General features: G+C 61.9%; 1 protein-coding gene across 1 annotated transcript; it reads right to left on the reverse strand.

Annotated features, from left to right (window-relative positions):
* Positions 1 to 7,903: 7,903 nt before the first annotated feature.
* Positions 7,904 to 11,532, reverse strand: FEM1A (fem-1 homolog A). Its single transcript, XM_055344900.1, has 2 exons — positions 10,642 to 11,532; positions 7,904 to 10,577 (listed from the first exon to the last, which is right to left on the reverse strand). Exons 1-2 carry the CDS (start codon positions 11,414 to 11,416, stop codon positions 9,349 to 9,351), a joined length of 2,004 nt encoding a protein of 667 aa, XP_055200875.1. The 5' UTR covers positions 11,417 to 11,532; the 3' UTR covers positions 7,904 to 9,348.
* Between the last annotated feature and the right edge of the window lie 242 nt (positions 11,533 to 11,774).

The following is an 11,774-nucleotide window of genomic DNA, read 5'->3' on the forward strand; positions in this document are numbered from 1 at the left end:
AGGGAGGAACCCCAGAGATCAGCTTCCAGGGTGCGCCGAGGTGGGCCGGTACGTGGACAGACGGTTTCTGATCACGGGGGCAAGAGCTAGCAGCAAATAACTGGCCGATTGCAGTTCATTTGAGCAGCATTTATTGAGTGCCTACTGCATACCCGGATTGCCCCAGGCACTGGCGTGCCATAGGGAGGGGCAAAGGCAATCACACTCCATCCCTTGCTCTCCTTTCAGGTGGAGGCGGAGGGAGGGGGGCGGTGAATGAGTCTTCACATGAAGGAGCCTGATAGCATCAGGAATGGAGGGGTATCAGAAGGACTGAGCGCTGAGATGGGAGTGGCCCAGGAGGGAAAACTTTGCCCCATGTGGCCAGGGAAGGCCTCTCTGAGGAGGCGGTGTTAGGGCCAAGACCCGTAGGAAGAGGAGCTGGTCATGATGAGAAGAGCTTGAGGACAGGAGTGATTTTTCTGGGCAGCGGAAACAACTTGTGCAAAGGTCCTGGGGCAGGGCCCTGCCCGTCATGTTGGAGGAACAGGAGGAAGGGGAGAGAGGGTGGAGGGGAGGACAGGGAGGAGACAGCAGCGGGCCCCTGGAGGGCTGTGGGCAGAGGGCCCACAGGCCCCAGGTGCTCACAGGCGCCCTCTGGTGGCCGCTCTGGGGAGGACAGACCGGGAAGGGGGTGCACAGCCCTGAGCCTGGGGCCAGAGCAAAGGCAACAGAGCTGATGGGGTGATGGGGTCCCTGAGAAACTGTGCGACCTGGGACAAGTCACTGCCCCGTCCTGGGCCTCATCCTTCCCATCCGGACGCGGTCCTAGCGACTTCAGGCCTGGGACTCCAGAACTCCGCGGGTCCCTGTGTCACTCCAGCGTGTTTAAAGGACAAGCATTTTGAAAGCCTGGGGCCGGTGGCGCCTGGGTGGCTCAGTTGGTGGGGGCGTCTGCCTTCGGCTCAGGTCGTGACCCCAGAGCCCTGGGGTCAAGTGCTTCTCCCTCTGCTGCTCCCCCTGCTTGTGCTCTCGCTCTCTGTCAAATAAATACATAAAATATTTAAAAAGTAAAGAAAAGAAAGAAAAAAAGGAAGGAAAATCCTGGGCTGGATGAATTTATTTCATCCTTCCAACAGCCCAGGAGCTGGAGACTATCCTTGTCCCCAGTTTATAGATGAGGAAATGAAGGCCCAGAGAGGTGAAGTCACTTATCCCAGGTCACACAGCACTGAAGTAGCCTTTGGGGGCAGAAGAAGGAGCCGGGTGTCTCTCTACTGGGTTCTAGCCCATTCGGGGATGGTGCAGACTGTTCATGCATGGCCTCCATTGCTTTTGTGTGTGCCTGTATGCTTCATTCTGTGAAATAGTCCCGTCCCCTTTGTGGCTCCCGGATCTGTCTGGGTCACTGTGGTGTCTTCAGGGCCCAGCACAGCATGTGGCCCACGGTAGGCGTTCAGAGAGTGGGTCCTTTGGAGGAACAGGATTCGGGGCGCCTGCTGCGCCCAGGCCTGTGTCAGGTGCTGTCCCTGCCCCGCGGAGTTCCCTGGGCAGCGGGTGGCGACCATGTGGCTTCATCCCCCCACGTATCCAGCCCGCATTTATTTTTTATTTTTTTTTAAGATTATTTATCTATTTATTCATGAGAGACACACACAGAGAGGGGGCAGAGACACAGGCAGAGGGAGAAGTAGGCTCCAGGCAGGGAGCCCGACGTGGGACTCGATCCCAGGACCCCAGGACCAGGCCTGGCAAAGGCAGCCGGTCAACCACTGAACCGCCCAGTCCGCATTTATTGAGCTCCTACTGGGTGCACTATGAGGCTTACCAGACCCCAAGGTGACCCGAGACAACCCGGTTCTGTTCTCACGGGGCTCACAGTCCACCGTCAGAGGTGGGGACCTGGACCCAGGGCAGGGGTCAGGCCTGTGATGGAGAAGAGTAGGGGCTGCGGAGGCTGGAAGGGGACTGCTGGCCAGCCTGGGGGCGGGGGTAAGAGAAGCTTCTGGAAGGAGGAAGTCAGCGGAGACTTGAGGCCTATGTTGGAAGGAGCCGTGGGCTGGGAGGAGAGCTCCTGGAGGTGCGCGCGATGCACACGGGCGGGGCGGCTGGGGGCGCACACCCCCCGCGATCCCCTGCGGAGAAATGGGGGGCGGGAGTTTTTATTTTTTAATGTCCCCTTCTCTAACAGCCGTGAGACACGAATCAGTACCAGGCGACTAGTTCTCGGAGGTTAAATGCTGGGTCCCTGCGGCCTCCCGGGGCGGGCCGGAGGGCAGCGCGCGGCCGGGGGCACGGGGAGGCCCGGCTGCCCGCCAGGGGGCGCCCGCGAGCCCCTCGTGCTTAGCGCTCCGAGACAAAATCACTATTATTACTTAACGAAGTCCCTTATTCGCCGAGCACATTGTTTAACACCTGCCTTCCCCAGACGATGGGCTCGGATCTGTTGATTCACTCCTGGGCCCCGGTACCTGGCTCGCAGCAGGTGCTTAATAAATGAATTTGAAAAAAAAATAATTTAAAAAAATTTTTAAAAATGAATTTGAATTAATGTGCACATTTTGTTATCTTTAAAATAATCTCTCTGGGTGCCTGGGGGGCTCAGTCGGTGAAGCGTCTGCCTTCAGCTCAGGTCATGATCCCGGGGTCCTGGGATCGAGTCCCATCTCCGGCTCCCTGCTCAGCAGGGGTGGGGGGGGAGGGCTGTTCCTCCCTCTCCCTCTGCCCCGCCCCCTGCCTTGTATTCTCTCTCTCAAATAAATAAAATCTTTTTTAAAAAAAAGTTTAGGGATCCCTGGGTGGCGCAGCGGTTTGGCGCCTGCCTTTGGCCCAGGGCGCGATCCTGGAGACTCGGGATCGAATCCCACGTCGGGCTCCCAGTGCATGGAGCCTGCTTCTCCCTCTGCCTGTGTCTCTGCCTCTCTCTCTCTGTGACTATCATAAATAAATAAAAATTTAAAAAAATGTATAAAAAAAAAAAGTTTAAACAGACAAGCAATACTCTGTCCCATGTTTCCTTCCTGCCTCTTGGTGAATGTCCTGCTCGTTCGTTTTGTTCATCGAACAGTGCGTATTGAGCACCTACTATATGCCAGGGATGGTTTCAGAGCTGGCGGACAAAATGTCGAGTAACATAAGCCCTGTTGTTGCCCTCACGGGGCTCACATCTCGGCGGGGGAGACAGACACACCGCTAGGTGGCTGGTTGCAGGCAGGGTGGTCCTGGGTGCGATGGGGGAGGCAGAGGCCACTGTGGGGGCGCTGGAGTTGGGGGCCAGTCGTGGGAGGCTTCCTGGAGGAGGCATTCCCGGAAGGGAAGGCTACAGCAGGCGGAAGGTGGAGCCCAAGCGAGATCCCTTGGTGGGAGGCAGCTCGGCGCCCCCGGGGGTGGGGGTGGGGGTGCCGCTGTGCTCGACCTGAGAACCTGTGTCCCCTACGTGCCCCTCCTGCCCCCGGAAGACGATGCTGCGCTTGTGGGGATCCAGGGGTGCTGCAGTGAGCACGGTGCGCCACCAGGGGGCGCCACGGGACAGTGGTTCCAGCCCCCGCCCCTGCCTGGGGCTGGAGCGGCCCAGGGGCCGAGCCCCCCTTAGAGGACCTGGGTGCAGGCCTTGCCCCGCCGGCGGCCCCCGCCCCATAAACAGCCCCACTAACTGCGTCTCCGGGCGCCGTCTGGTCCGATGCTGTTGGGGACCACGGCCCAGAGAGGGCGGACACCTCCTCCAGGCCCCCAGCAGGGTCCGTGTCACCCCAGCGCCTCTGGGCCCGGAGCGTTTATTTTTAGCGGGTCCCTGGCCGCGGCCTTTTTATAGCCCCGGGAGGTGCCAGGGTGTCTTATTTCCAAGGGAAGTTTAGAAAATTGTTCTCGTCCCAAGGAGCTTCCTGACCTCTCAGGGGGGCCTGGCCCAATGTCCCGTCTTCCCTGCTGCTCCCCCGGGGTCCCCCAGGCCCCGCAAGGGGCTCCGCACACCCCGCGCCCCTACCTTGGCCCAGCGGGGGGTGCTGTGGCCGCGACGAGCGCCCCGCCCTCTGTCCTCTTACCTACTTTACCTTTTCTATTTGTCCAGTCGTGTAATATATTTTCTTTAAACAGGCTTGAAAATTCCCTTTTTTGGGATCCCTGGGTGGCGCAGCGGTTTGGCGCCTGCCTTTGGCCCAGGGCGCGATCCTGGAGACCCGGGATCGAATCCCACGTCGGGCTCCCGGTGCATGGAGCCTGCTTCTCCCTCTGCCTATGTCTCTGCCTCTCTCTCTCTCTGTGTATGTGACTATCATAAATAAAAAAAAAAAAAAAGAAAATTCACCTTTTTTGGCCCCTCCTGGAATCCGAGCACGGCGACCGCAGGGAAGCCACCGAGCTGCAGCCTCAGGCTGGCGAACCTGGGCCCGGGAAGCACTTGTTCACAAACTGACCTTTGTTTTAAATCCTGGTCATTTTTGGTAATAACGATTGTAAACTGCTTTGCTAAACACACAATCAGTCAAGGAACATAAAGCTTGAAAGCCCGAGTGTCAGACGTGACCTGCAGGCTCTGGGCGCCTCCCGTGCCCCAGGACATCCTCACGGACCATCGGACCATCGCGTCCTTCCTGGACACCGAGGTTCGAGGTTCGGGAAAGCTCCACGGGCGCCGCCCTGACCACCGCCCCACATCGCCCAGTGAGCGGGCCTGTTTGCTGAGTGAGGAACCTGGACCCCATCAGAGCTTTGGTGGCAGGTTGGTGGCCGGAGGGCCGAATCCAGAAGCACCCCCACCAGATGTGTTTCATTTCACTTTTTTTTTTTTTTAAGATTTTTATTTATTTATGAGAGAGAGAGAGAGAGGCAGAGGGAGAAGCAGGCTCCATGCAGGGAGCCCGACGTGGGACTCGATCCCAGGACCCCAGGATCAGGCCTTGGACTGAAGGCGGCACTAAACCGGTGAGCCACCCGGGCTGCCCTCACTTTTTTCTTAATAAAATATTTTCTAACGGAGTTTTCAATTCCTGTGTAATTAATACAGGGATAGTAGCTTCAGGTGTGCAACACGGTGATCCCACACTCACTCCTATGCATTACCCAGCACTCGTCACATCGATATTTGACTTTTAAAAGAACCAGCTTTTGGGTTCATTGATTTTTCTCCATCCTTTGTGCACTTTTATCTTCTTTTTACTTTTTAAAATTTTATCTATTGGGGCACCTGGGTGGCTCAGGGTGTGGCCCGTGTCCCGGGATCGAGTCCCGCATCGGGCTCCCCGCAGGGAAGCTGCTTCTCCCTCTGCCTGTGTCTCTGCCCCTCTCTGTGTCTCTCAGGAATAAACAAAATCTTTAAAAAATAAAGTTTTGTCTAAGGAAACTACAACCAACGTGGGGCTCAAACTCACCACCCGAGATCGAGTCACCTGTTCCTCTGACCGAGCCCGCCGAGGGCGCCTTGTTTGTGCATTTGTTCCCCCGATTCCCAGTTTTCGCTCCTGGGGTTATTTGCACCCCTACTTCAGCTTCCTGAGGGGGGGTTGGCGCCCTCCAGGGAAGGACGATCCCACCCAGATGCCGCTCTCCTGGCCCCGAGTGGCAGGAAGGGGGACATTGGGCTGTGCGCCTCCCACGCAGGCTCCTGGCCAGGGCCCTCCTGCTCCACTGGCCCGGGTGCAGCCCCCCCACCCCCAGCTGGTCTAAGCTCCAAGCTCAAACCCGGGGACCTCTCCCTGGGCCTGGAGCGGCAGTGGCTGCCCATTGCCCCAAGACCTCGGGAGGCCCCGCACCGCCTGCCTGGCCCCCCCAACCCTCGTCTGGGCACATGGGCCTCCTTGTGAATTCACGGATTCATTCAGCAAACTACTGCAGCCAGGCCCACTTGTAGGCACGGGGACACTACGGTGCACGAGCTGGTGCAGGCGACATTCCAGGGAAGGGGAGACAAGGAACAAATAAGGAGGCACATAAAAAGACCAGGATCATCTCGGGGGTTCAAGTTCTACGTGGGGTCAAGGACGGCTGAGATGCTCTCGATGACCTGGGAGGGCTTCCCGAAGGAGGGGACATAGGCTGAAAACTATTGCTCCAGGAGCTTTCAGGAGGGGACACTGAGGCATTGGGCAGGGGGTGAAGTTGCCCGGGGAGGGGGGTGTCTCCAAGGTCCCACCCAACGCAGTCTCGACGTCTCTTCTGCAACCTACAGGAAGCCCAGGTGCCAGGGTCCGGGAGGGAACTCGGGCTCCCTCGTCCAGTCCCTGCGACTGACCCGCAGGAATCCACACCCGCCGGCTGCGGGGACACAGGGTCGGTGCCCTGCTGTGCCACCCCCGGTGCCAGCGCTCCCAGGGCTGCGATGTGATTCGGAGCCGAGCTATCTTTAACTTGGGGCCGGGACGCTCCGCTCCCTCCCTGTAAATAAACACCACTCCCCTCCCTGTAAACACCGCTCAGATGACAGTCCTGGAATCAGGGAGGGGGGGTGGGGGGTGGCGGGCCCAGGCTCCCTGAGGGGGACACTCCCCCGAGAATTCACCCAGCCCTCTGCTCCCCCGATGCGTGGGCGCCCAGGACACGGCGGTGACCCCTGTGGAGCTCGGGGGGCTGAGGCGGGCATGCCCCAAGCAGCTCCCGGGGGTGGGGGGCTGCAGGTGGACACCCCCAGCCTGGGCTCCCAGCCCGCTCGGCTCGCCTTGCCAGTGACTTCAGGCACCAGGCCCGCTGGGAGCCTGAGCAGCCGCGCACCTGTCCCCCAGCTTACGTGACCCCGCTTTCTCCCAGACTAGAGGTCTGGGGCCACGGGCTCCTCCTCTGAAGTCCTGCAAGCCGAGGCAGGGTGAAGCAACGAGCAGCTGGGCTCCCAGGCCACTGTGCCGGGTCGTGGTTGGGGTCTGACCCAGGGGGCAGGAAGATGTCTCCAGGCTGCCACCCGGGGACGCCTTCCCCTGCTCCAGGAACCAGATCCTCCACCGTCTGGAGCAGCGGGATCACCGCTCACTGTGAATCTGAGCGGCCTCCGCGAGCCTGGGGCTCAAGTCCCAATTCTCAGGTCTGAGCCCGGGGCCGCTTTCCTCTGCGGCGTCTTCCAACACGTCCCAGCCACTTCCCCCGCTTGCCAAGCAGGAGCAAGAACACCCACTTCAGGGACACCCGGGTGGCTCAGCGGTGGAGCGTCTGCCTTCAGCTCAGAACGTGATCCCGGGTTCCGGGATCGAGTCCCACATCAAGCTCCCTGCTCCTCCCTCTGCCTGGGTCTCTGCCTCTCTCTCTGTGTGTCTCTCATGAGTAAATAAATGAAATCTAAAAAAAAAAAAAAAAAAAAAAAAGAACACCCACTTCACGGGGCTGCAGTGAGCGGCCCACGAAGGCGCGTGGGAAGGAGCCTTCATACAGCCAGGGCCCAATAATTGCTCTGGCGGCGCTGCATCTCCTGAGGCCGCTCCTGAGCTCCCACGGATTCCTCCTCCAAGGCAACGACGTGGAGCGGGCGGACCCCAGTGAAGCCAGGAGACCGAGCAGCAGCCCCCTGGCCCAACACGCTGGGGAGGCCTGGCCATCCCTGTCATGTGGGGGTCCTGCCAACCCCATTCAGGCCCCAGGCCACATAGCTACCGGGAACGGGGAGCAGACTTCCCTCCCCAGCCAGCAGCGGCCCCAGGAAGCCCACCAGGGTCACGACGGCCTCTGGGGCCCCCCCACCTCTGCTGGGGCAACCCCAGGGCAAAGCAGGGTTTTGGACTCAGTGGCTTTCCCTTCTCTTCCATGTGCACAACAGGCCACTTCCCCGGGAAATCTGAGCCGGCGCCGCAGGACACACCCAGAAAGTCCCCGAGTGGGTGACGGTGGCCAGGGCCCTGGGCTCTCCGTGGCCCCCACCACGGGCCCCTGAGCTCAGCGGCCCCCTCTCCCGGCCTGCCCCCGGTGGCCCCGACCAGAGACTCGAGCATCAGCGTGGAGACTCACAACGTAACTGCCTCATTGCTTTATTCCGCGCTGTCAAGGGACAGGGACTGTTTCCTGCCTTGACGGAAGCTCAAACCTGGCCTTGTAAATAAATAATGTCCTAACTAACACTGCAAATCCAAACGAGGCCGCTTCCTCAGTGGGCGGGATACCCAGGGACCCAGCGTGGGGTGGGGGAGGGGGACCCCCTCTCCTGGGCGGGGGCAGCTGCTCGCCCGGTCTGCGGCTGCCTGCCTGCGCAGCGCCGCTCCAGGGACCTCGAGGAGGCAGGTTCCCCAGTGCGGGCACCTGGGACCCTGAGCGATGGGGACCGGGACTGCGTGTCACCTACGCTGGCACCATCTTATCTGGCTGACTCAACAGCGTACTTGGAACCTGCTCAAGGGGTCAGACTCTCGAGCCGCTAAAAAAAAAAAAAAAACCGGATGGCTAGAGCGGCCGGGCTGCCCACAGCTCGGGATCTGCGAGGCGGAAGCGGCCTGCAGTTTTCTAACTCAGAAACTGTGGGAACCAAACCCGAGCCAGCCCCGTTCTCGCTGGGTGGGGGGCTGGGGCCCCGCCAGCTCCTTCGGTGTTTGGAAAATGCTTCTCTTCCGGGTGAGGCTGGAGAGCCGGGAAGCCCACGGAGAAGGCAAACAAGTGAAGTTCTTGAAAATGTTGCCCCTCTCCCTTTCGCCACGGACACGGAGGACCTTCACCTCCCTCGCCGAATCCTCCACGCCGTAAAGCTCGCTCCTCGTAGCCTTGCCACTGCTCAGGCACAACCCACTGCTCATGCACAACGAGAACCTCGCTGGGCGGAGTTAACTAAATCTTGACCAAAAATTCATTAAAAAAAAAAAAATGGCAGCACAACCTCAGGACTCCGGCCACACGTGCAGCCTGCCCGCTCGTGAATCAACACAACAGCAAACCAACGAAAGCAACGCGAGGGGCAGGCTGCCCTGGGCACAGAGCCCGGCCCACAGTGCAGCAGGGAGCGGGGTGCAAGCGCGCTGGAAGAAGTGGGTCGATCTTGCTTCTCGAGTCTCCGACTTTCGACCTCAGGAGCCCCCAGTCCCAACACTGCACTCGGCGCCTGGGCTCCTCCGGCCGCACAGGGGCAAAGCAGCCTGGACCCCGTTCTCAGCTTCTTCCCGTTTCTAGGAGAAGGAAGGCAAAAGCTTCGATCCCCCTGCCTCCAGGCAAGGAGGCAAATCCTCTGAAACCCGGGCAGGCGGGACGAGTGGCAGGGCGTGCCTCTTCTCCCGATGGCAAAGACCCAGCTCTTGGAGCACGTGATCCCGAAGACTTTGAGCACCGACATCTTGCTAGTTCCCTTCTCCTCCCCGCAGAGGCTACGGGGCTGTGGAGGCTGGAAAGCCCTTCTGTGCCACCCAGGGGCTCAGGAAGAGAGTGAGAGCGAGAGTGTGGGCTCCGCCCTGCCCGGAAGCTCCTCTCGGGAGCCCGTCAGTGTAGCTCGATGAAAGCCTCCAGCTCCTCGGGGATGAAGCCCTTGTAGGGGATCTTGTTCTTGTCCAGGGCACGGGCCGCAAGGCACTGCAGGGTCACGTAGTTGAAGGGCTGGATGGTGCTCTTGGCCAGCAGCTTTTCATCCAGCAGCTCGTAGGCGGTCTTCTTGAAGGCATTGGTGGCATCCATGTGGGCACCCGCTTCGATCAGGGTGTTCATGATCCCCGGGCAGTTGTTCTGGGCCGCTATGTGCAGCGGCGTGTTGTTGTCAAAGTCCCGGCTGTCCGGGTCGGCCCCACAGTCCAGCAGCACCTTAACCACCTGGAGGGAGGGGAACCTGCCCACCGGGTAGCGGCCGACGTTGGTGGTGTCCTTGTCCACAGCCATGTGCAAAGGAGTGAAGCCGTTCTTGCCTCGCGGGGCACACTTGAGCAGCCGGTAGACGGTCTGGTGCTTCAGGTGCTCCTGGTCTGGCGTGCACTCCACTTTCTCCAACAGGTAGAGCAAGTGGAGGATGATGGCCAGGGCCTTGGTGAACTGGGCCGAGTCCCCCGGCTCCTTGGGCAGCTGCAGGGCCCGCTCCACCTCCCGCACTCCCTTGCACAGCACCCCCATAAGGTCTGCGAAGCCGATCTGCGTGCCCAGGCTGCCCTTGGCCGCCCGGTCCTGGAGCACGTAAGAGAAGAGTTCGGCAAAGGACAGGAAGCTGCTGGCGGTCATGGGGCTCAGCGGCTCCAGGTTGCTCTGCTGCATGTCCAGGGCGTACTTCCACAAGCGGATGCAGCGCTCGAAGTTGCCCGAGTCGGCGTACACCGCACCCCGGTAGCGGATGTAATAGGACGTGTCCGGGTGAGAGGGGCCCAGGATGCGCTCCCGGATCAACAGCGCCTGCATGCGCATCTCGTCGGGGTCCGTGATCAGCGCTTCCAGCTCCTCGGTGGTGTTCACCTCCCTGGAATAGTCGTAGGCCAGGACCAGCTGCGGGGGCTCGGGTTTGGGCAGGTAGGCGCCGCCCTGGTGCCGCAGCTCCATCGCGCGTCTCCAGTGCTTCAGGGCCCCGAGCAGATCCCGCTTCTTGTCCACGTAGGTGGCTCCCAGCAACTCCAGCGCCTCCACGGCGGCTTCCCGGCTGGTGGGGCAGCAGCTCTCGTAGGAATCGCCAAGCGGTTCCTCCGCCGCCGCCGCGGAGGAGCCTCGGCCGCAGCGGGCCCCCTGGGGCTGCGCGCCTGCCGGGCCTGCCGGGCCTGCCGGGCCGGGGGCGGCGGCGGAGGCGGAGGAGGAGGCGGAGGCGGAGGCGGGGGGCGGAGGGGCCCTCCCGCCGCAGCCCCGGCCGCACCCCGTCCCCAGCAGGCTGCTCCTGGATCAGGTACTCCACGATGTTGGTGTGGCCCGTGACGCTGGCCGCCAGCAGCGGGGTCATGCCGTAGCCGTCGCGCTCCATGCGGGCGTTGCACCCCAGCAGCAGCTGCAGGATCTCCAGGCTGCCGGACTCGGCGCAGTCGTGCAGGGCCGTGTTGCCCTTGGCGCTGCGCCGGTTCACCTGGGCGCCCTGCTCCAGCAGGTAGCGGGCGATCTCGCGGTGGCCCTTGTAACAGGAGATCATGAGGCAGGTGTGGCCGTGCCGGTTGGCCACCTCCAGGTCGGCCTGGTGCTCGCCCACCAGGTAGCGCACCACCTCCAGGTGCCCGTCGAAGCAGGCGGCGCGCAGCGGCGTGGAGTTGGTGCGCGTGGTGCGGTTCACCGAGGCCCCGCGGCGCAGCAGGCTGCGCACCACGTCCAGGTGGCCGGCGGCCGACGCGGCCCAGAGCGGCGGCGCGCCCTCGATGGTCTCGCCGTCGAAGTGCACCGAGCCGCCCGCCTCCACGCTCGCGCCGCACCGGTCCACCAGGTACTCGACCACGTCCAGGTGGCCGTAGCGGGCGGCGATGAGCAGCGGCGTCCCCCCGCCCGCCACCTCGCCCGTCAGCTCATCCAGCTCCTCCCGGCTGCGGCCGCTGAGCAGCTTCTGAAGCAGCTGCAGCTTGCCGTCGCGGGCGGCGTTGTACACGGCGGTGCGGAGGTCCATGGTCCGGGCTTCCGCCAGGCCATGGGCCGGCCGCCGGGGGACGCGGAGGGCGCGGGCTAGCGCCCGGACGGGCAGGCGGCAACCTTCACCGTCTCCCCCGCCGCCATCTTAGGGGCTTCTCCGGCGGAACAAAATGGCTGCCGCGGCCGGGCGCCGCGGACGAAGCGGCGGGCGCGCTGGGAAATGTAGTCCCGGGGGGCCGGCCTCCTCCGCAGGGTAGAAGGCGAACGGAGAGGGCCAGGACTACCACTCCTAGAAGGGCGCGCGCCAGCCTAGGCGAACTGGGAGCGCGGTGCGTGGTGGGGATTGTCGTTCCCACCGAGACGATTGAGGCCGAAACTGGCGACGCGTGGACTAC

The sequence above is a fragment of the Nyctereutes procyonoides genome, unplaced genomic scaffold (genome assembly GCF_905146905.1).
Source record: "Nyctereutes procyonoides isolate TBG_1078 unplaced genomic scaffold, NYPRO_anot_genome, whole genome shotgun sequence".
Classification (NCBI taxonomy): Eukaryota; Metazoa; Chordata; class Mammalia; order Carnivora; family Canidae; genus Nyctereutes; species Nyctereutes procyonoides.

Coding starts and splice junctions, on each gene's coding strand:
- FEM1A (XM_055344900.1), bottom strand. CDS start 11,416: ATGGACCTCCGCACCGCCGTGTACAACGCCGCCCGCGACGGCAAGCTG. Junction 10,578..10,641: donor CCCCTCCGCCCCCCGCCTCC/GCCTCCGCCTCC, acceptor CAGGCCCGGCAG/GCGCGCAGCCCCAGGGGGCC.